The sequence below is a fragment of the Rana temporaria genome, chromosome 2 (genome assembly GCF_905171775.1).
Source record: "Rana temporaria chromosome 2, aRanTem1.1, whole genome shotgun sequence".
Taxonomy (NCBI): domain Eukaryota; kingdom Metazoa; phylum Chordata; class Amphibia; order Anura; family Ranidae; genus Rana; species Rana temporaria.
In genome coordinates this window covers 120,753,448-120,778,828 of record NC_053490.1, presented here as the reverse complement: position 1 = coordinate 120,778,828, position 25,381 = coordinate 120,753,448, and the positions used below count along the sequence as shown (strand labels likewise).

The 25,381-nt window shown below is 44.1% G+C and overlaps 1 protein-coding gene across 2 annotated transcripts in view; it reads right to left on the bottom strand.

The window, feature by feature from the left end:
• AGAP2 (ArfGAP with GTPase domain, ankyrin repeat and PH domain 2) overlaps window positions 1-25,381 on the bottom strand; it is a 319,347-nt gene that overhangs the window by 187,650 nt on the left and 106,316 nt on the right. For both annotated transcript variants that reach the window (XM_040340872.1, XM_040340873.1), the window contains exon 2: window positions 15,240-15,298. In XM_040340872.1, the coding sequence (XP_040196806.1) occupies window positions 15,240-15,298 (59 nt within the window). The remainder of the gene's footprint in view (window positions 1-15,239; window positions 15,299-25,381) is intronic.

Below are 25,381 nucleotides of genomic sequence, written 5' to 3'. Positions count from 1 at the left end.
TTGCAGACAACTCGGGTGCAGGCAATGCAAAAGAGGGTCAACAATGCCTATTTGCACGCCTCACTGTGCCCATTACAGCCAGACCTCACGGTGCCCATTGCAGCCAGACCTCACTGTGCCCATTGCAGACAGACCTCACGGTACCCATTCCAGCCAGACCTCACTGTGCCCATTGCAGCCAGACCTCACTGTGCCCATTACAGCCAGACCTCACTGTGCCCATTGCAGACAGACCTCACGGTACCCATTCCAGCCAGACCTCACTGTGCCCATTACAGCCAGACCTCACTGTGCCCATTGCAGACAGACCTCACGGTGCCCATTCCAGCCAGACCTCACGGTGCCCATTGCAGCCAGACCTCACGGTGCTCATTGCAGCCAGACCTCACGGTGCCCATTGCAGCCAGACCTCACAGTGCTCATTGCAGCCAGACCTCACAGTGCTCATTGCAGCCAGACCTCACCGTGCCCATTGCAGCCAGACCTCACAGTGCTCATTGCAGTCAGACCTCACCGTGCCCATTGCAGAATCACTTTGCCGTGTACCCGAGTACTATTCCGTGATAGTCCGTGACATGCAGATTCAGACGGCGGCCGGGCAGTGTTAAAAAGTCGCGCTCCTCCATGTCCTGTTCCGTGATAGGCGGAACACTCAGTTTCCCAGCAGACACTGTATTCAGTGTTCTGCCTATCACGGACGCCCTCTCGTCCTCTTGTCTATCACGGCGTCCGTGTAAAGTAAAGTTAGCCCACATTTTTTTTATATTGTGAAAGATAATGTTACGCCAATGCAATTGATACTGAACATGTGACCCTTTCAAAATTGCGCCCGCTCGCAGAATGGCAACAAACTTTTACCCTTAAAAATTTCCATAAGCGACGATTAAAAAATTCTACAGGTTGCATGTTTTGAGTTACAGAGGAAGTCTAGAGCTAGAATTATTGCTCCCGCTCTAACGATTGCAGCAATATCTCACATGTGTGGTTTGAACACCGTTTTCATATGCGGGCGGTGCTCACGTATGGGTTCGCTTCTGCACGTGAGCTTGACAGGACGGGGCACCTTGACAATTTTTTTTTACTATTTTTATTATTTATTTTACCTTTTATTTAATTTTTTTACACTGTTCTTAAAAAAAATAAAATAATTGTGTCACTTTTATTCCTATTACAAGGAATGTAAACATCCTTTGTAATAGAAAAAAAAGCATGACAGGTCCTCTTAAATATGAAATATGGGGTCAAAAAGAACTCAGATCTCATATTTACATTAAAATGCAATAAAAAAATAAAAATGAAGTGTCATTTGGAAAAAAAAAAAAGAGCATTGGGCAGAAGTGATGTTTGATATGGTGACGGGTGGGGGGTCATCTTCCCCTCACTCATCTCCCTACCAAGCCAGCAGGAGGATGTGATCGCCCTCCGCCACTACCGACAGCATCCGGTAAGCAGTGGAGGGCACAGGTAAGCGACAGGAGGGGGGGCACTCTCCCGCCACCTATAAAACTTTTCTTATGGCGAATCCGTCGCAGAGACTACTTTTATCTGAAAGAGGACTGCTCGCTGAAGAAAAGGATACCAGGGATATGGCAGCTAGCTGCTATCATAACAATGGAATTCCTCTTCAAAGTACCAACATAAAACGACAGCGGGTGGTCTGCAAGTGGTTATGGGTTGAAACAAATGAACAATATAGTTTGGCAGTGAAAGAGTTAAATTTCATTCACAATAACTGTCACTTCAAGAAAAACATTGTTATTACAGGAGATAAATCCCTATTACATCTGTAGAATAAGCCTACAGGCTCAATTCACAAAGCTCACAAAAAAAGGACGAGGCTCCTTTAAGAAAAAACGTCAGTTATTAAATTCATAGTCATAAAAAGCCCTCTGTGATGTCATCGCCTGACCCAATATAAGGCTGTGCTGAGCAGAGGAATCAGTAGCTGAGTTATTTCCTGTACAGTGAAGACGTGTTCTTCTCCTTGTCCAGTTTTCTTGTGCTATTTGATTGGATTCGGTTTTAATCGATTCAGTTTTATTGCGATTTCTCAGATTTAAAGCTTTTCTTATTATATCTTCATAATGAGACTATTTAAAAGTAAACAGATTGTTTCTCAAAATAACAACATTGAGAAACCAACCAGAGGAAGCCCCGCTATGGAAGGAGCTATCAACCAACAACAGCTTGTACATCCTACAAGCAAGAAGCCCACCAAAATGCGCAGGGCACGGCGATTTGTAAGTCGCTGCTTCAGATCCGTTATCGGATGTCTTGATGCCGGCAGTAAAGCCGATGGAACACGCCGGAACAAAGAACACGGCGCTGGTAAGATTTATGGATATTGATTAATACAAAATACTTCCATTGGATTCTTTTTCCCCCTCATTGATGACAATCACCCCCCCCCCCCCATATGGACACATGTATAGGGATGGCCATAGACATTGGGCCAGATTCAGTAACATCTGCGCAGTTTTTACGTAGGCGCAGGGCACCGTTTTTGCCCTGCGCCCCCGCAAATTTACTGCGCTACCCGCGATTCACGGAGCAGTAGCTCCGTAAATTGCGTGGGCGCTCCGGCAAAATGCCCGGCGTAAGCGCGCGCAATTTAAATGATCCCGTAGGGGGCGGGAATCATTTAAATTAGGCACGTTCCCGCGCCGAGCGTAGAGCGCATGCTCCGTCGGGAAACTTTCCTGATGTGCATTGCGGTAAATGACTTCGCAAGGACGTCATTTGCTTCAAAGTGAACGTGAATGGCGTCCAGCGCCATTCACGATTCACTTACGCAAACTACATAAATTTCAAATTTCGCGACGCGGGAACGACGGGTATACGTAACATTGGCTGCCCCTGCTAATAGCAGGGGCAGCCTTTCTTAAAAAACCGCCGTACGCAAACGACGTAAACTGCGTACGCAGGGCTCGCGTAATGTTGTGAATCGCCGTTAGTATGCAATTTGCATACTATACGCTGAGCACAACGGGAATGCCACCTAGCGGCCATCGCAAGAATGCAGCCTAAGATATGTGGGCATAAGAGCCTTATGCCACGCATATCTTAGGCTGCAGTCGGCGTAACAAGGTTTCTGAATCAGGAGCATTCGTTACGCCGGGGCAAGTAAGCAATTGCGCTGCGTAACTATGGTTACGCAGGCGCAATTGCTCTTTGAATCTGGGCCATTGCTGGCTTTTGTCTTGTAAACAACATTCTGAGCAAGCAGCTATTTTTAGATCTGATTACCCTGAGCCAAGTCCCCCCTCCCCCCTCTTTTTCCAACTGCCACCTGCTAACTGACGTTTTTTTTTTTTAACAAATCTTGCATGCCACTTATTACAGGCTGGACTAATGACCTCAGTGCCACCCAGCAAGATGGCAGAGATTTACAATATGAAAAGAAAAGAACCCCACATACAAGTTTAACCCCTTGTTACCCACATATGAATAGTTACCAAAATTTCTAAACAAATATTCCACAAATATACTGCACATGTAGCAAGCCATTGTAGGCAGAGAATGTCTTTTCACTTACAATAGGAGTCGTTCTACAAGACACAGATCATTAAACCAATGCCATACATTACAGTGATGGTAAAGCTTGTTCTTTTATTTTTTACCTGCTCTGTGCAATGCTGAGAAAAAAATATAACAAGCTGCCTCGTGCACACTGGACGTTATAATAACGTTATAAAAACGCCAGTATCTTTGCAGTGAGTTTTTCAACGTTTTTGCAATAGCATTTTTTTTACAGCATTTGCATTTTTTAGCGTTTATTTTTTGAGCCAGCGAGGAGCAAGAGAGCCTTGGCTCTTGTGCACATTGCTGGATCATGATCAGGTTTAGGTATGTATTTAGGGGGGCTGCATACAGAAGTACATTTTTTTAGAAATGCAGCAAGATAAAATGCTCAGCCACTATTTACTTTTAGCCTATGTTTGGTAGATGCTGTTTTATTATACTGCTAAAAATACTTGTTGCTGGCCTCCAATCATGGAATTTTAGTGGGTCAGCATAACTTCCAGGCAACCAGCATTTTTTTTACAAAGGCCAACAACAGTTTTTCCTGTGTCACTGTCATGTCGGGTTTACTTTTTGTCCCCGGCAGTGGAGCTTTGAACTTTTTTCTTCATAATTTTACGTTGTATAAAGAAAAATATATGAAATGTAGGTAAAGATGCTAAATCCAATTCCTCTTTGTTTATTGCAGATGAAGGCGAGATTTGCTGCAGACACAGCTCACATGGCAGGCCTGCCACAGTGAGCAGGATTGAAAAGGACGTTCAGACTCCAGAAGAGTGCGTGGCCCACGTTCAGACTCCAGAAGAGTGCGTCGCCCACGTTCAGACTCCAGAAGAGTGTGTCGCCCACGTTCAGACTCCAGAAGAGTGTGTCGCCCACGTTCAGACTCCAGAAGAGTGTGTCGCCCACGTTCAGACTCCAGAAGAGTGTGTCGCCCACGTTCAGACTCCAGAAGAGTGTGTCGCCCACGTTCAGACTCCAGAAGAGTGTGTCGCCCACACTCAGACTCCAGAAGAGTGTGTCGCCCACGTTCAGACTCCAGAAGAGTGTGTCGCCCACGTTCAGACTCCAGAAGAGTGTGTCGCCCACGTTCAGACTCCAGAAGAGTGTGTCGCCCACGTTCAGACTCCAGAAGAGTGTGTCGCCCACGTTCAGACTCCAGAAGAGTGTGTCGCCCACGTTCAGACTCCAGAAGAGTGTGTCGCCCACGTACAGACTCCAGAAGAGTGTGTCGCCCACGTTCAGACTCCAGAAGAGTGTGTCGCCCACGTTCAGACTCCAGAAGAGTGTGTCGCCCACACTCAGACTCCAGAAGAGTGTGTCGCCCACACTCAGACTCCAGAAGAGTGTGTCGCCCACACTCAGACTTCAGAAGAGTGTGTCGCCCACACTCAGACTCCAGAAGAGTGTGTCGCCCACACTCAGACTTCAGAAGAGTGTGTCGCCCACACTCAGACTCCAGAAGAGTGTGTCGCCCACACTCAGACTCCAGAAGAGTGTGTCGCCCACGTTCAGACTCCAGAAGAGTGTGTCGCCCACGTTCAGACTCCAGAAGAGTGTGTCGCCCACGTTCAGACTCCAGAAGAGTGTGTCGCCAACATTCAGACTTCAGAAGAGTGTATCGCCAACACTCAGACTTCAGAAGAGTGTGTCGCCCACGCTCAGACTCCAGAAGAGCGTGTCGCCCACGCTCAGACTTCAGAAGAGCGTGTCGCCCACGCTCAGACTTCAGAAGAGTGTGTCGCCCACATTCAGTCTCTAGAAGAGTGTGACGCTCACGTACAGAATCCAGAAGAGTGTGACATTCACATTCAGTCTCCAGAAGAGTGTGACGCTAATGTTGAGACTCCAGCAGAGTATGATGCTTATGTGCAAACTCCAGTAGAGTGTGATGTGCACATTGGGGCTGTACCAGACATTGCGACTCCAACAAAATGCCAGAGGGACCCTGGAAACATCTCCCCCGGTAAAGATAGGAGCAAGGTTACAAGAAAGCATAAGCAGATACTGGTGGTAGGGGATTCAACTATTAGAGGGACAGAGAGGGAAATCTGTCACAAAGACTGTCACCTCCGAACAGTATGTTGTTTACCAGGTGCTCGGGTTCGAGACATTGCAGATCGCATGGATAGATTGTTACGTGGGGCTGGGGAGGACCCAGCTGTCTTGGTACATATTGGTACCCATGACAAAGTTAGAGGAAGATTGAGAATTCTACAAAATGATTTCAGAGACATAGGGACTATGTTGAAAAAAAGGACCTCCAAGGCAGTATTTTCAGAAATACTGCCTGTACCTCAAGCCACACCACAAAGGCAGCAGGAGCTTAGAGAGCTTAACAAGTGGCTGAGGAACTGGTGCAGAGAAGAGAAGTTTGGATTCATGGAGAACTGGTCTGACTTTGCAGTTGGTTACCGGCTCTATAGAAGAGATGGACTGCACTTAAATGGGAGGGGTGCAGCTTTTTTGGGAGTGAAGATTGCCAAAAAGTTGGAAGAAATTGTTAGAACTTCAGAAGAGTGTGACACTCACGTTCAGACTCCAGAAGAGTGTGTCGCCAATGTTCAGACTCCAGAAGAGTGTGTCGCCAATGTTCAGACTCCAGAAGAGTGTGTCGCCCGCGTTCAGACTCCAGAAGAGTGTGTCGCCCGCGTTCAGACTCCAGAAGAGTGTGTCGCCCACATTCAGACTCCAGAAGAGTGTGTCGCCCACATTCAGACTCCAGCAGAGTGCGACACTCCCATTCAGGCTCCAGCAGAGTGCGACACCCCTGTTCAGGCTCCAGAAGAGTGCGATACTCCCGTTCAGGTTCAAGCAGAGTGCGACACTCCCATTCAGGCTCCAGAAGAGTGGGCCATTCAGGCTCCAGGAGATTGGGGCGATCAGGCTCCAGCAGAGTGGACCGATGAGGCACTACCAGAGTGGGCCTTTCAGGCTCCAGAGTGGGCCGACCACGTCCAGGCTCCAGCAGAGTGGACTGTTCAGGCTCCAGTAGAGTGCAACACCCCTGTTCAGGCTCCAGTAGAATGCGATACTCCCGTTCAGGCTCCAGCAGAGTGCGACGCCCCTGTTCAGGCTCCAGAAGAGTGCGATACTCTCGTTCAGGTTCAAGCAGAGTGCGACACTCCCATTCAGGCTCCAGAAGAGTGGGCCATTCAGGCTCCAGGAGATTGGGGCGATCAGGCTCCAGCAGAGTGGACCGATCAGGCACTACCAGAGTGGGCCTTTCAGGCTCCAGAGTGGGCCGACCACGTCCAGGCTCCAGCAGAGTGGACTGTTCAGGCTCCAGTAGAGTGCAACCCCCCTGTTCAGGCTCCAGTAGAATGCGATACTCCCGTTCAGGCTCCAGCAGAGTGCGATACTCCCGTTCAGGTTCAAGCAGAGTGCGACACTCCCATTCAGGTTCAAGCAGAGTGCGACACTCCCGTTCAGGTTCAAGCAGAGTGCGACACTCCCGTTCTGGTTCAAGCAGAGTGCGACACTCCCATTCAGACTCCAGAAGAGTGGGCCATTCAGGTTTCAGGAGATTGGGGCGATCAGGCTCCAGCAGAGTGGACCGATCAGGCACTACCAGAGTGGGCCTTTCAGGCTCCAGTGTGGGCCGACCACGTCCAGGCTCCAGCAGAGTGGACTGTTCAGGCTCCAGTAGAGTGCAACACCCCTGTTCAGGCTCCAGTAGAATGCGATACTCCCGTTCAGGCTCCAGTAGAATGCGATACTCCCATTCAGGCTCCAGCAGAGTGCGATACTCCCGTTCAGGTTCAAGCAGAGTGCGACACTCCCGTTCAGGTTCAAGCAGAGTGCGACACTCCCGTTCAGGCTCCAGAAGAGTGGGCCATTCAGGTTTCAGGAGATTGGGGCGATCAGGCTCCAGCAGAGTGGACCGATCAGGCACTACCAGAGTGGGCCTTTCAGGCTCCAGAGTGGGCCGACCACGTCCAGGCTCCAGTAGAGTGCAACACCCCTGTTCAGGCTCCAGTAGAATGCGATACTCCCGTTCAGGTTCCAGCAGAGAGGGCTGTTCAGGCTCCAGAAGAGTGGGCCATTCAGGCTCCAGCAGAGTGGGGTGATCAGGCTCCACCAGAGTGGACCGATCAGGCACTACCAGAGTGGGCCTTTCAGGCTCCAGCAGAGTGGGCCCGACCACGTCCAGGCTCCAGAAGGGTGGGCCATTCAGGCTCCAGAAGGGTGGGCCGTTCAGGCTCCAGAAGGGTGGGCCGTTCAGGCTCCAGAAGGGTGGGCCGTTCAGGCTCCAGGGGTAAGACAGAGATGGAGGGGGTGGGGGTAAGACAGAGATGGAGGGGGTGGGGGTGTGACAGAGATGGAGGGGGTGGGGTGAGACAGAGAGGGGTGACAGAGAGGGAGGAGGTGGGGGTAAGACAGAGATGGAGGGGGTGAGGATGTGACAGAGAGGGGGGTGACAGAAAGGGAGGGGGTGAGGGTGTGACAGAGAGGGGGGTGACAGAAAGGGAGGGGGTGAGGGTGTGACAGAGAGGGGGTGACAGAAAGGGAGGGGGTGACAGAGGAAGGGGGTGAGACAGAGATGGAGGGGGATGAGACAGAAATGGAGGGGGAGGGGGGTGACAGAAAGGGAAGGGGTGAGAAAGGTACAGTGTAAAAAACAAACACATTTTAAGAGCCCCCCATACATCCATGCTCATGAACAAATGTAACCATGCATGTAGGTCCCCCATACTTATATAAACAGCAATTTTTACAAAAAAAAAACGGAAGGGGGGCCGGCTGGGCCTGTAAGGGGCCCTAGGGAACATTGGGCCCTTACAGGTGTAATGCAAAAAATAAATAAATAAATAAATAAATACATGAATAAAACAGGAGAGGGGCCAGCTAGACCTGTAAGGGGCCCTGGGGGACCATCGGGCCCCTTACAGGTGTAATGCAAAAAAATATATAATAATAAAAAAAATGGGAGGGGGGTCAGCCGGGCCCCTGGGGACCATCGGGCCCCTTACAGGTGTAATGCCTGTACCCCGATGATGGCGGCCCGCTTCCACACACAAGTTAATTATTAGCGTAGGGTGAAACATTTCACAGGCTAAGCACACTTACACAGGGTCTCCCAAGATGCCATCGCATTTTGAGAGACCCAAACCTGGAACCGAAAAGTTGAAGTTACAGTTACAAAAAAAAGCGTTAAAAAATAAAATAAAAAATAAAAACACAAAAAAATATATAAAATAAAAAAAAAAAAAATAGTTGTCGTTTTATTGTTCTCTCCCTCTCTATTCTCTCTCTATTGTTCTGCTCTTTTTTACTGTATTCTATTCTGCAAAGTTTTATTGTTATGTTTTTTTCATGCTTGCTTTTCAGGTATGTAATTTATTTTACGGTTTTCAGGTACGCCATTCAGCTGTTGCACGGACTTATTTATCTTGACAGCAACAGCGTTTGCTCCCATGATATATAAAGCCTGTGACTCCAGTGCTGTAGGAGGTGATTTCACACCACAGTTAAAAAAAGAGCATATATGCCGAAGCATGGGGGCATTAGGGGCGGAGGAGCGATTTTGCTCCTAATGCCGCGTATATACGGTCAAAATTCCTACGGAGGCTTGCCCTTGGAAAAGTCTGACCGTGTGTACGCGGCATAACTTTTTTGCGGGAGGATGCCCCCATGCTTCGAAATATATATATTTTAGGCACAGGTTGCGTTAAATGTTTTATTTTTTACTATGTTTTTTTTTTGGTATTTGCTTTGCAGGTATGGTATGATCTTACTGTTATACTGTAATGTTACTTTGTTTTAATGTTAACCATCATTTGCATAGCAGGTACGCCATTCAGTTGCAGCGCGGATTTATTTAGCGTGACAGCAACAACGTTTGCTCCCACGATATATAAAGCCGCGACTCCAGTGCTGTAGGAGGTGATTTCACCACCACAGTTAAAAAAAGAGCATATATGCCGAAGCATGGGGGCATTAGGGGCGGAGGAGCGATTTTGCTCCTAATGCCGCGTACATACGGTTGACATTCCTACGGAGGCTTTCCCGTGGAAAAGTCTGACCATGTGTACACGGCATAGAAAAGTCGGACTGTGTGTACGCGGCATAGAAAAGTCCGACCGTGTGTATGCGGCATAACTTTTTTGCGGGAGGATGCCCCCATGCTTCGGCATATATATATATATATATATATATATATATATATATATATATATATATATTTTAGGCACAGGTTGCGTTAAAAAATGTTTTATTTTTACTATGTTTTTTTTATTGGTATTTGCTTTGCAGGTATGGTATGATCTTACTGTTATACTGTAATGTTACTTTGTTTTAATGTTAACCATCATTTGCTTAGCAGGTACGCCATTCAGTTGCAGCGCGGATTTATTTAGCGTGACAGCAACAGCGTTTGCTCCCACGATATATAAAGCCACGACTCCAATGCTGTAGGAGGTGATTTCACCACCACAGTTCAAAAAAGAGCATATATGCCGAAGCATGGGGGCATTAGGGGTGGAGGAGCGATTTTGCTCCTAATGCCGCATACATACGGTTGACATTCCTACGGAGGCTTTCCCGTGGAAAAGTCTGACCATGTGTACACGGCATAGAAAAGTCGGACCGTGTGTACGCGGCATAGAAAAGTCCGACCGTGTGTACGCGGCATAACTTTTTTGCGGGAGGATGCCCCCATGCTTCGGCATATATATATATATTAGGCACAGGTTGCGTTAAAAAATGTTTTATTTTTACTAAGTTTTTTTTATTGGTATTTGCTTTGCAGGTATGGTATGATCTTACTGTTATACTGTAATGTTACTTTGTTTTAATGTTAACCATCATTTGCTTAGCAGGTACGCCATTCAGTTGCAGCGCGGATTTATTTAGCGTGACAGCAACAGCGTTTGCTCCCACGATATATAAAACCACGACTCCAACGCTGTAGGAGGTGATTTCACCACCACAGTTCAAAAAAGAGCATATATGTCGAAGCATGGGGGCATTAGGGGCGGAGGAGCGATTTTGCTCCTAATGCCGCGTACATACGGTTGACATTCCTACGGAGGCTTTCCCGTGGAAAAGTCTGACCATGTGTACACGGCATAGAAAAGTCCGACCGTGTGTACGCGGCATAGAAAAGTCCGACCGTGTGTACGCGGCATAACTTTTTTTGCAGGAGGATGCCCCCATGCTTCGGCATATATAAATGGTGCATGTATGCCCATCATTAGAAGTGGGTGGATGAAGGGAGGTATTCTAATGGTGGGCATACCCACCGATCAATCCATATGTGGAATTACACCCCAAAATACATTCTGCTGCTTCTCCTGAGTACGGGGATACCACATGATTGGGACTTTTTGGGAGCCTAGCCGCGTACGGGACCCCAAAAACCAATCAGCGCCTTCATGGTTTTCTAAGGGTGTCAATTTTTGATTTCACTCCTCACTACCTATCACAGTTTCGAAGGCCATGAAATGCCAAAATAGCACAAACCCCCCCCCCCCCCCCAAATGACCCCATTTTGGAAAGTAGACACCCCAAGCTATTTGCTGAGAGGCATGCTGAGTCCATGGAATATTTAATTTTTTTCCCCCAAAGTGATTGAATAATGACCAAAAAAATAAATGTACAAAACATTGTCACTAAATTATATATTTCTCACACATGCCACGGTTATATGTGGAATTGCACCCCCAAATACATTCTGCTGCTTCTCCTGAGTACGGGGATACCACATGTGTGGGACTTTTTGGGAGCCTAGCCGCGTATGGGACCCCAAAAACCAATCACCGCCTTCAGGCTTTCTAAGGGTGTAAATTTTTTATTTCACTCCTCACTACCTATCACAGTTTCGAAGGCCATAAAATGCCAAAATTGCACAAAAATACCTCAAATGACCCCATTTTGGAAAGTAGACACCCCAAGGAAACTGCTGAGAGGCATGTTGAGTCCATTGAATTTTTTTTTTCGTCCAAAGTGATTGAATAATGACAAAAAAAAATAAAAAATTCAAAAAGTTGTCACAAGTGATTATAATTTATTATCGCTGTTTTCTAGCTGCTCTAAAACCATTTTTGACATAAAGGGACACTTTTGGTTGCTATGGAAAATCTACAGTTTGCAGGCAGAAAGAACAGTTTTTATTATATAAAAGTACATGTAGGGCACTGGACAGACCACTAGGGACAAGGGGTGTGTGTATTTTTTACATACAGTACTGTAATCTATAAGATTACAGTATACTGTATGTAATGTGTTTGTTTACTTTTTTTAATTTGGTGCCGTTCGCTCCCGTGCGTCGTAACGTCTCAGGGAATGGAGATCGGCGGCACACATGGACACTGTGAATCGAGCGAGGACCCGCTCGCTCACACAGCGGGGATGCATCGCAGGATCCAGGGACAAGGTAAGTAACTTTGTCTGTGGATTCAGCGAGCAGGTAAGCCGCGCCGCTGCACGCTCTGCACATCTACCCGAGCGTGACTCGGGGATACCGATGGTAGCATGAAAAAACCACCACGAGTCACGCTCGGGGATACCGCTAAGGGGGTTAAAGCATGTTATAATTATTAAGTGAAAGCACTTTACTAAGAATTAGAGCCCTGAATTGTTTTGCCCCTCACCTTTCTAGCTGTGCAAAGCATTACAGGGGGGTAATATGAGGACACATTCAGATATTGATGCCCCTTTTAAATAACTGTTTGGATCCCTAAATCCCCTGGCATCCCAGAGTGTTTTTTTTACTTTTTATTTTGTTGATGTCCCATTTGCACACATTATATCAAGTGTATTATACATTGTTTTTTTGATAGAGAGGGCTGACAGATCATTTTCAAATTAACACAAATTCCTCACAGGTTTAAGATCGCAAAGAATTTGAACATTGTTGCATTTAATATTTTTATTTACTTTTTGGAGACTTTTTCAGTGATCTATTGCTGCAGGAAGAGGCTGAACAGAGATGCAACAGCTCTTTCCAGGCCTCCATACTGTCGGGAAGTGTTGTCAGGGTCGATCCTAGGGTCACAGGCGCCTGGGTGCAGAAATATTTCTGGCGCCCCCACATGGGTGTCGTCATTTTACTAACTCCTCCCCTTTATAAATGTTTCTATGGCAATGACTCAACCACAGAGATGCTCCCCCACGAAGTCTTCATTAACCTGGGATCCTTACCTGATCTCTTAACAATAAACAAAATACAGGAAGAGAAGCAGAGTACTTTATTGGGACCTGGAGGGGGGCTCTGCGATGGACACAGAGAGGGCTTCTGTTAGAGAGACTGTTAGGCGTCTTGGTGCAATGCACCCTGTGCACCCTGCCTAGGATCTGCCCTGAGTTTTGTGATGTCACATCCCTGCCACAGTTTTTGTGATTCCTACAATTTATATTTTTTATCTAGTCTCTTCACAGGTATCGCACTGTGCTTACTCTCTGCTATATCATATACATCTGCAGCAAGAAACAACAAAGTAAAAAGTGTCCTCAAACAATGCATCCTCTTTAGCCACCTCAATATTAGGCACTTTCACCCCCTTCCTGTCCAGACCATTTTTAAGCTTTCAACACTGTCACACTTTGAATGACAATTGCGTGGTCATGCTACACTGTGACCATGTGAAATTGTGAACATTTTCTTCACACAAATAGAGTTTTCTTTTGGTGGTATTTAATCACTGCTGGGTTTTTTTATTTTTTCCAAAAAAAAGACCAAAGAATAAAAAAAAAAAAAAAAAATCTTAGTTTCTTAGTACAGTGGTTTTGCATAGAGCAGCCCAGATCCTCCTATTCTTGGGTCCCCCACCGGTGCTCCTGGCTCCTTCCTGTGCATACCCCCAAAGCAAGTAGCTTGCTATGGAGGCACCCGAGTAGGCTTGCTTCCGAGGCGCTGCTCTGTGTCTATTCACACAGTGTCTATTCACTGTGTCTATTCACACATGGAGCATGGCTCATCCCCGCCCCTGCTCTCTCTTTATTGGCTCACTGGCTGTGATTGACAGCAGAAGGAGCTGTCTCAGCCAATGAGGAGAGATAGAAATGGGAGAGCTGCTGCTCTTGTGCACGTTGCTGGATCATGATAGAGCTCACCTACGTATTGGGGGGGACGGCTGCTGGATACAAAGATTTTTTACCTTTATACATACAGCTTGACAACCACTTTATGTCTAGATTCACACTAATGTGGTGCACATCTCCGATGACAGGATGGAGCTCTGCATTGTTTATGTATGCAGAGCTCTGTCCAGTGTGTCTCCTCGCCGATCAATGGGTGCTGGCTGGCATCCATTGACCGGCACCGGCTGATTGGCTTCTGCTGTGATTAAACACGCCCCCTACCTGGAAGTGCAGAATCATGTATCTATATGTGGTTCCGCACAGAGCGGCCACCCTGTAGCAGTAAAGCTGCTATATGGTGGTCGGCAACTGGTTATATACAGGAAAAACAAACGGAAGCCTTAAGCCTAGTCCAAACGATCAGAAATTCGTACAAAAAAATAAATTTTCTAAGCGATTGTACAATAATCTAATCGTTAGTACACAGCTTTTCGACTAAAATTATCTGATGGGACGAACAAAAAAATGTTTCTTGTACTATACTAGATATCAGTAAAGTTTTTGTCTGAAAATACAATACAAATAGAATATAACACATTACATCACTTTCAAATTTTTATTCTGTCGTATGAGAATTTTCGTGACTTTAGTAACCTCCTCATTTTCGATATGGAGACTAAGGCCCCCTTTGCACACTGGGGCGTTTTTCATGCGGTACAGCGCTAAAAATAGCGCTGCTATACCGCATGAAAAATCATGCCCTGTAGTGTTCAATGTGAAAGCCCAAAGCGCAGCAAAAGTCCTGCTAGCCGCATCTTTACCGCGGTATAGGAGCGGTGTGTTCACCGCTCCTATACCGCGCCTTCCCATTGAAATCAATGGGAAAGTGCGGTAATAACCCTTTTTCGGCCACTAGCGGGGGTTAAAACCTCACCGCTAGTGCCCGAATATCGCGGTAAATACGACCGTATAGCCGCGCTACAAATAGCGGGGCTATACCGTCACCGCGGCTGCACGCCTCAGTGTGAAAGCAGCCTAACATTAAAAAAAAACAAAAAACAAATGATAATTCATCCGAAAATCTCATGATGTGTACCAGGATTTACAAAGGCTAAAATTTTTGGGCAGTTACAACAGTTTATTTTATTTGCAAAAAAAAGGTTCCTTATCGAGTATATGCATCCACCGTTTCAGAAGTCATTCAACGTGGTAGAGATTCTCCCCTAGGAAGATTCTACAACCATTCAGGATACAACCCTTTTGGTATAATTGGTGGTGTGACTTATAATTTCTAGGCAATATTTCCATTGCTATTTTTAAGAATGTCTGTTTGTTTCTTTTGTATTTTAAATGATTTTTTGTAAAAAAGATGATTCATTTTAAACAATGTGCATCTCAGTGCCTATATTAAAGTCCATTATAAATTTTCCACAACATCCTGGTGCACATAAAAACTAAAAAAGAAAATAATAAGTGTGTGTGGGAAGGCAGCTAAGCAAAGGAAGTATGTACTGTTAGCATTATATTCAAACCCTTTTAATTGTTGGATATAATGCTGACTATAATTAGAATTTTGATTTAGAATTAAAAAGACATTGCAACAGAAGTATTAAATATCCTGAAAAGGACTGTCATATTTGCCATCAGACTTGTCTTGTAAGTACATTTATAGACAAATATAACCTGAAACTTACCACACGTATTTCTGGTACTGTGCGACTGAGGGTCCATTCTTGGCTATTGATTACACATTCTGAAAAAAAAAAAAATGAAATTAGTAAAACTGCATTTATGTTGTTAACAAAGCATACCGTAGTTGTAAATGCTCAGTGCGGTGCCACTTCCTTGAACCACATTCTTGAATGAGTTCTAGCAGATGCGTGGAAAGTACAGTACTGTGATAAATACAAATATTAAAGAAATGCTCTAACAGCAACGTAGCTTATAAAATTAAGGCATGTGCATGTAAAACCAAGCCAGGGGCTCAGAAAAAATATACCTAGATCACACATTAAACATACAGTGTTAAAAGAATTTGTATAATAATCAGTCTTTGATGTGTGTGAAATTGCAAGCATCACATAACAAGCATTAAAAGCAGCTTAACTGCCATACAAAAAAAAAGGAAACCAACCTGTACTGAGAGGAATGTTAAAAATGCCATTGCTGACCGCTTTATGAAAATGCTAGTTATCTGGCAGTCTCTGGCTTTAAAACTCTCTAGGTCACTGGCCCACAGCAAACACGAAATAAGCAAAAATGTTTGTTTTGAGTTTTGAGTCAGTAACTCAAAACTATTTAATCTAAAAGAAAATCATGATAGCCAGGTAACTAGCAATTTCAGAAGGAGAGGTCAAGCTTCACCAGTTCAGGTTTCCTTTTGATGTAACTGCACCTTGGGGAAAACATGGGGCTAAAGGACAGCCTGAGCCACATCCTTCCTAAATTGTACAATTTGGTTTGAATTTATAACGTAATCTGAAAATTTGTGATCAACTCCCCTTAGAGAAATAAAGCATGGCCGAATATTTACTAAATTATAGTATTTATAATTAATATACTGCTTGGCAATTTTTATCACATAAGACTGCAACTGCAAACAAGCTGGTTTATTGACTAATCACTTTCAATGCCAGAATAGGACAAAAACCTAATTTTGCTAAAATCAGCTGAAGAATAATACTGATGTATTCTGGCACCTCTATCCATCCATGTTTGTTGGTTTTCAGAAAGAATGTGGTCTGGCTGCAGTCCATTTTGCACTTAGCCACACATGCTCTCAGACTTACCGGCTCTTCTGCTAAATGCAGTTGCCATGCAATTTGGCACCTTAAAATTAAGTTGGTCTGAGGATGTGTGTGCTTTTGCTACCTAATAAAAGATAGGAGATCATCCACAAAATACAGTAAGGCCTAATCTACTAAAGGACGTGAGCATAGATCATATAGTATTCTGAGCATAATTTATAATGCTCTACAACCACCTGCAATCACTGGCACTGATAACATCCAAAAAAGGTCCTGGGCCAAGAAACCAGCGCAGAGCATATACTGTATACATACAGTACAGACCAAAAGTTTGGACACACCTTCTCATTCAAAGAGTTTTCTTTATTTTCATGACTATCAAAATTGTAGATTCACACTGAAGGCATCAAAACTATGAATTAACACATGTGGAATTATACATTACAAAAAAGTGTGAAACAACTGAAAATATATTTCATATTCTAGGTTCTTCAAAGTAGCCACCTTTTGCAGCAGATACATCTCTAGAACTGTTAAGAGGAGACTGTGTGAATCAGGCCTTCATGGTAGAATATCTGCTTGGAAACCACTGCTAAAGAAAGGCAACAAGCAGAAGAGACTTGTTTGGCTAAAGAACACAAGGAATGGACATTAGACCAGTGGAAATCTGTGCTTTGGTCTGATGAGTCCAAACTTGAGATCTTTGGTTCCAACCCCCGTGTCTTTGTGCGACGCAGAAAAGGTGAACGGATGGACTCTACATGCCTGGTTCCCACCGTGAAGCATGGAGGAGGAGGTGTGATGGTGTGGGGGTGCTTTGCTGGTGACACTGTTGGGGATTTATTCAAAATTGAAGCCATACTGAACCAGCATGGCTGCCATAGCATCTTGCAGCAGCATGCTATTCCATCCGGTTTGCGTTTAGTTGGACCATCATTTATTTTTCAACAGGACAATGACCCCAAACACACCTCCAGGCTGTGTAAGGGCTATTTGACCAAGAAGGAGAGTGATGGGGTGCTGTGCCAGGCGACTACCTCTTGAGAATGCCAAGAGTGTGCCAAGCAGTAATCAAAGCAAAAGGTGGCTACTTTGAAGAACCTAGAACATGAAATATATTTTCAGCTGTTTCACACTTTTTTGTTATGTATAATTCCACACGTGTTAATTCATAGTTCTGATGCCTTCAGTGTGAATCTACAATTTTCATAGTCATGAAAATAAAGAAAACTCTTTGAATGAGAAGGTGTGTCCAAACTTTTGGTCTGTACTGTATATATATATATAGATATATATATATATATATAGATATATATATATATATATATACACTGTATATATATACGTATATGCAGGCCATGGTTAACTACAGAAACAGAGCATAAAACTATTTTATTATGACAATTCTGTGCTTGAGGTGGAGTAAGAGAATACTGGGGAAAAGAGATAAGCTGTCCACATACAATATCTGACCTCCCACTCCCGATTTTAACAGAGAAGCAGTAGCTCCACATTACATGGACGTTGAACATTACAAGAGTGATTAAATGGTAACAGAATGTTGTGTTGCCTTAGTCGAGAAATGGTACTTCCAGCTAAACTACATTTTCCAGGAAAGAAGAACTCAAAATCAGCATCTAAGAAGTACTTGGCTTGTATTGGAGCAGGTCTATAAAATAAAATAAAAACTTGCCTACAATGTGGGAAATCTGTTATGGACTCTTCCTGCAGGATTGCACTATTTGTGATCATAGCAAATGCTGGCTATGATTCTGCTTTAATGGCAATGGTCTAGAACAGTGTTTCCCAACTCCAGTCCTCAAGGCACATCAACAGGTCATGTTTTCAGGATTTCCCTCAGATGAAACGGCTGTGGTAATTAATAAGGCAGTGAAACTGATCAAATCACCTGTGCAAAATAATGGAAAGCCTGAAAACATGACCTGTTGGTGTGCCTTGAGGACTGGAGTTGGGAAACACTGGTCTAGAATCATGGCACCATTTTGAGTTTGCCCACATGGGATCCCCGCTTGTAATACCACTGATAAATGGTCACACAAAATGTCAACGCCTTTCTCAACCTTTTTAACGCAGAGGAACCCTTTAAATAACATTCAGATTTTATGGAACCACTGCTAACAATTACTGTATCTACAGCTCGTGGTACATTAGTGTGAGGGTCACTGGGAAGAACAATCCTTACATTTGTGGGTCATTGGGAAGAATCCCTCATTACGGAAAGCTTAAAAGGTCATTGGTCTCACTGTTTACTTATGTAAGAGACAGACATGTTTTGATTTCTCAAGGAACCCCTATCAACCAGTTGAGGAATCATAGCGCTCAATGGAACCAATGTTTTCGTTTTACGGAATTGTATTGCAACAAGATGCATTTTACCAATAGTAAAAGTGCAAAGCTATTAGTACAATACTCCTGCACATGGGGACCACAGTTTTTTTTTGGTCCTGGTATTCTTTTAAGCCAAAACCAACCTTATACAGTATATGTCATTAAAACCAGTAACCATTTTGAATCCAAACAAATCATTCACGCACTCATTTGCTCATTTATTCAATACCATAACTAACCATATTACTAGGCTAAATACACTGAATAGGTTTAATTTTTAAACACACTTTTAGATTTAAAAAACACATAGGCACATCTAAGCCTAGCCATGAGATTTGATGGTGAACGTGTTATATGTGACCCTAGCTCTTATTATCATACTTTTCATTTGATGCAATAATAGTTATAGAAAAGCAGCGGTAGGGTGTTTTGCTTTTCAATAAAAGTCTAGCTTTCCAGCTGAACATGAAATGATATTTTGCCAGAAGACAAATTTTATTTTCACTTTTTATGGAAAATGCCCTCCCTACATCTCTTTGTGTTCTGCCATCACAGGGTTTACTAAAAGGGAGAGAATAAAGGACCTTTTTTTTCCTTTTGGCAACTAGCATGGAGGTCAGCAGCCTCATAATACAGAAAACACGAGTGATAAGAGATCTGTCTGCAGGAAAGCCCTCATTAAGTTTAAAGCCTTTAGGGCGACTTGTAACCTTTATTAAATCACACAGAATAAGGAATTCTACGAGAGACCTGCTTTAGCAGCAAGTGCATTCTCCCATTACCTAAGCATTTTCAGAAAAAACGATGTACATAAACATTTTTGTATTCTTAATGCATCAAATTCAATTCAAGCAAACCAAACGTTTGACAATTCACTTAGGCCTCGTACACACGACTGAGTTTCTCGGCAAAAACCAGCAAGAAACTTGCTGGGATTTTTTGTTTGCAGAGGAAACCGGTCGTGTGTATATTTTTAGACGAGGAAACTGTGAACATGTTCTCTATTTCCTTGACGGGAATGGAGAAAATTGGCTTGTCGAGATTCTCGACAGCCTAACAAGGAACTCGACGAGGAAAACTATGTGTTTCGCCCGTCGAGTTCCTCGGTCGTGTGTACGAGGCTTAATACTATACAACAGAACTGTAAATCTGTTCACCCATGGGACAATAATGTGCACTAGTTTGTTTGTTTAATTTAAATGCAAAACTCAACTGAATGACATTTATTTTACTGAACAAGAACTGTGTTTTTTTTTATATTTGTTATCACCTTTTCAACCCTTGTTGCATCTCATTGTGGCTGATCTCCAGCAGCATCCTTGCAGCCACTTCCTGTCTACATGCACACAGCGATGGCTGCATATCATTTCTCAGGACAGATTTTTAGACCTGGTTCACACCAATTCAGGTTGCAGTTTGCATATCCCGGGTGCATTTTGCATTTTTCAATACATAGTTTTGATCCATTGAAGTCTATGGAACCAAAAAACAGAAAAAAGTCCCTGGCCCTTTCCATAAAATGCCCAGATGTGAACTACATCCATAGGAAACCATGTTATATGGACTGTAGTGTGTTTCTACAAAACTAAAAATGCACTAAAAAATGCATAGGCGTGAACCAGGCCTAAACAGTGATAAGGCTGGATTCACATCTATGCATTGTTAAATGGACTGTAGTGCAAACCTTTATTGGATGTCTATTTAATCTGGTGATAATCTGGTGACGCTGCAGGAGCACACCTGGGAGACAGAGGGCTTGATTTACTAAAGGCAATAGACTGTGCACTTGCAGTGCAAGTTGCAGTTGCTCCAGAGCTTAGTAAATGAGGTAAGCAGTGGCGGTTCGTCCATAGAGGGTGCCGGAGCGCCGCCCCCTCTGGCTCTCACGCCACTGAGTCTAATAACATAGATTCATGCATTGCACGAATCTATGTTATTATCGCCACTGCCGCTGTTCTATTCAGATGGTTGGCGCTCATGTCCGGCCATCTGAATAACGGCAGCTGGTTGGCTGTACGGAAGTGCCTATCAGAGCCAACGGCTCTTATAGGCTTTCCGAGTACAGCCCTTGGGTCCCGGAAGCTTATGCAAGGAACGCACTAGGGATGCGTTCCTTGGATAAGACTGACAGGCGTCTCAGCCAATCAGGTTTTTCCAATTCTGGCTACCGGTAACCTGATTGGCTGAGACGCCTGTCAGTCATCGAGGGCGGTAGAAGACATCGAGGGACGTGGATGGCTGACTCCAGTAAAGGTAAGTGCCGGGGCGGGGGGGGGGGAAAGGGGCACTTTACAGGGCACAGCAGCGACAAAGGGCACTACTAGGAATGTATGGATGAAGCTACATTAACATTTTCTACAACAAAGTAGCTAAGAACATTCTAAATCCACCATAACTATAATAATTACGAAATGCCTGATAGTATCAGGCTGATACAGGGGGTGACAACTCTTACACATCAAATGTGGCATTCTCTTCCTCATCAAAATGCTATTATTGAATAAATATTAGAAGATGTACTAAGCTCTTAAGCAACTGCACTTTGCAAAGTGCACACTCCCTTTAATATCACACTGCACTGCAGTATATACACATATATTGGATCTAGCCACCTCGGTATGAATGGGATTTCTACTTGTTGCAGTAAAATGCATGTATTAGATTACAGGAAAATGGAGAGTGATCGATCCTAAAAAAAACAAAATGTTACATTCATTTGCTCCCTAAATAATTGCTGAGTTGGATATAAAGATTGCAGACCCTATCAGAATGGATTGTTTTTTTTTTTATGCTATGGTTTCTTGTATCAACAGATTATATTAGTCTATGCATAGAAAAGATCATGTAAGTCTTTCTGCTCTGAACTTCAGACAAGTTGCTAAGTACCCAAGGAAGATGCATATATAAGAAGAACATTTTCCTGAAGAAATTGTAATTCTGTGGAGTCATTTTTAAGATCTAGGTACCCCTGCCAAACAACGATCACAAATTATCCAGTTCTGTGTTTTCTTGGAATGGAGCTTTTGGCACTGAAAATACTAAAGTTTTGCTAATTAAAAAATTGTCCTTTCGATACTGGATAGATATATTTTGGTTTTTATCAGAACTTTGTTAAATCCAATTGACTCCTGACCCTAAATTTGTCCTGACTCTGCCGATAGTAATGCTGTTTTATGATGGGTCTACGGTGGGGAACTTAACTGGATTACTGATTGTGATGTAACATTGCCATTCCTTAGGCATGACTGCTGTATACTAAAACAAATGATTGTTATATTTATTCAACTATTATTCCTTTTAATTTTTTTATTGTCTTGTTTTGTAAGTACATTTTTTATATTTTTTGTCTGCATATGTGTAAAAATGTAAACTTAATTAAATGTATTTGAAAAAAATTGTCCCTTACACTAAAGCAACCCCTTAATCACTTCAGCCCCGGAAGAATTTACCCTCTTCCTGATCAGAGCACTTTTTACGACAACTGCGCGTTCGTGCGGCGTTGCACCCAAACAAAATTGAGGTCCTTTTTTTCCACAAATTGAGCTTTCTTTTTGTGGTATTTTATCACCTCAGCACTGGCTCGAGATCAGGCTCAGCACTGGCTCGAGATCAGGCATACGTAAATTTGGATAAAAAGCAATATTTGTTACTTTTTGCTATAATAAATATCCCCCCAAAAATATATAAAAAAAAATATATCTTTCTCAGTTTAGGCCGATATGTATTCGCCTACAAAAAAAATTGCAATAATCGTATATTGATTGGTTTGCGCAAAAGTTATAGCGTCTACAAAATAGGGGATAGTTTTATGGCATTTTTATTATTATTATTGTTTTTTACTAGTAATGGCGGTGCATTGCCACGAAATTAGATTTGCCATCGGATGAGATGGTCCGCCTCCATCACATCCTATTGGCTCACTCCTGTCACGTGACATATTTAAACGTCAAGTATCGACGCGAACATCAGTCTCAGCTAGGCTATCATAGGGAGAGGATCTCCTCTCCCTGTGATAGCTGAAGCTGCACGGAGCTGGTGCACGGAGCTATTTGCGTAGTGCTGCGCCTGCGCACTACTACTTTACCTGCACCCGATGCTCTACTTTCTGTTCCCCGTTCCCTGAGCCTTAACGGGGGACGGGGAGTAGAGCTGCGGGCGCGGGGTGTAGTTAGCGCTGGCGGGAGGCACGCTGACAGCGCTATCGGGCATTGGGATCCCGATAGCGCTGTGGATCTATCGCGCTCGCGGGGAGGCATGACAGCGCTATCGGGCAGAGGGATCCCGATATCGCTGTAGATCCCGAAGTGACATTGTAATGAAGGAGAACATTGATTAGCCTGACATTGTAATAAAAGAGAACATTTATTAGCCTAGTAAATGTATGAGCTTCTGTGGCCCGATTCCGCTCTCGGAATCGGGCCACAGAGGCCATGTGAGCTCCGTGCACCAGCTCCGTGCAGCTTCAGCTATCACAGGGAGAGGAGATCCTCTCCCTATGATAGCCTAGCTGAGACTGATGTTCGCGTCGATACTTGACGTTTAAATATGTCACGTGACAGGAGTGAGCCAATAGGATGTGATGGAGGTAGACCATCTCATCTGATTGCAAATCTCATTTCGTGGCAATGCAGCGGCAATCTGCAATTTTTATTGTGACTGTGACATTATGGCGGACACATCGAAAACTTTTGACACTATTTTGGGACCATTGTCATTTATACAGCGATTTCTTGCTATACAAATGCACTGTGTAAATGACACTGGCAGGAAGGGGTTAAACACCTGGGGGGCGATGAAGGGGTTAAGTGTGTCCTAGGGAGTGATTCTAACTGTGGAGGGGGGGGTGGGCTCACTACAGCATGACAGCGATCACTGCTCCCGGTGACAGGGAGCACTAGATCTCTGTCATGTTGCTAGGCAGAACAGGAAAATGCCTTGATTACATAGGCATCTCCCAGTTCTGCCGCTCTGTGACATGATCATGGGCACACAGCGGATATCGAGTCCACGGAACCCGCGGGCACGGTCACGGAGCTTGTGGCGGGCGTGTGCCCACTATGCCGCGATTTAACAGCGACGTACAGGTACGTTGCTTTGTGCAGCCGTGCTATTCTGCCAACGTATATCACTTCACAGTCAGCATTTGGCGCCTAATTAAGCTCAAAAATCAATCAATCAATCAATCATTGTGCAGCGGTCGGCAATCGGTTAATTGATAAACATGCATGGCTTTGACCCATGCAGGGTTTTTATAAGTAGGTATCCTTGTGTTTCACCGCTAACAGTCAGGCCTCGTACACACGACCGAGTTTCTCGGCAAAAACCAGCAAGAAACTTGCTGTGATTTTTTTTTTGCCAAGGAAACCGGTCGTGTGTACATTTTTCGACGAGGAAACTGTCGAGGATCCTGTCGAGCCAAAAAGAGAGCATGTCTTCTTTATCCTCGACGGGAATGGAGAAACTTGCCTTGTCGAGTTCCTCGACAGCCTAACAAGGAACTCGACGAGGAAAACAATGTGTTTCGCCCGTCGAGTTCCTCGGTCATGTGTACGAGGCTTAACACTAGTAACTTGGGACTGGAAGGTTTCATAAACTTCCTTGGCAAAAATCACTGAAGACAGCACTGAGGCCACTAGCAATTATATTAACTGTTTTTGGCATGAGGTTTATTTGTGTCTATGCCTGTCCATGAGGGCGTCTGAATGGTTTTCAGTCAGGCTGTTCTAAATTTGCCTTCCGAGTGCATTTATCTCACTACAAAACTCTTCCATATAATTCAGACAGGTTGCTGGGAAGAGCCCGACTGAACGCTGCCCGTCTTCAAAACTGGCGAGGGACAAAGACCTGAATGATGGGACAAAGATAACTGCTGACAGCATTGTACAGCACAGAAAAATAGCAAGCTGCTCGTTTTAGAAATGCTGATAGCTGAAGATATATTTTGTGTGCCCTACTACTAACGCATCCCAAGAGACACCGCTAAGCTAATATGTATACTTAATAACAGAATAGCTGGAGTGGAAAAAGCGGATGAATGAATTCTGTTTCCTAAAGAGGGCGATTCACATGTTTCGGTGTCCGTTTATATTTTAAGCCTATCGTGTCTTTCTTTGTTAGTATTACCAGCCTGCTTCTATCAGGTAGAAAGGCCCCAATTAGAACTAATTGTCATTGAGTAGAGACCATATGACCTGTGTCAAAAGGCACCCAATGGGTTTGATTTATTATAGCTAAAGCGCTCAGAATTTGGTGAAGCTATGCATGGTAGCAAATCAGCTTCTAACTTCAGCTTGTTCAATTAAGCTTTGACAATGAAATCTCAAAGCTGATTGGATTCTATGCAGAGCTACACCAGATTTTACACTATCCAGTTTTAGTAACTCTCCCCCACGGACACATTTTAAGTGGCTAAAAATGTCCATGCTTCTGTTCATCCTCCAGCTGCTTCAAAGCTGCAGCTGACTGTGCGCCCTCTCCATATGTCCATTATATCGATAATCGTTTTTTCATTGTGATATTTTGTTCATCACAATCTTTATGAGTTTATTGAAAAGGGCAGCATGGTGCTAAGTTAGGATCCAAAAACATAATAGATCTGCTTTACTGATAGTTCACTGGAGGGGTCCCTGTTACCTACTTAGCTGGGCCAAATTATAACGTCTCAGTATTAAAGCAGAGCTAAGGCCTGGTTCACATCTTTACATTTTTATGTGCATTCACTACATGTACAAAAATACATA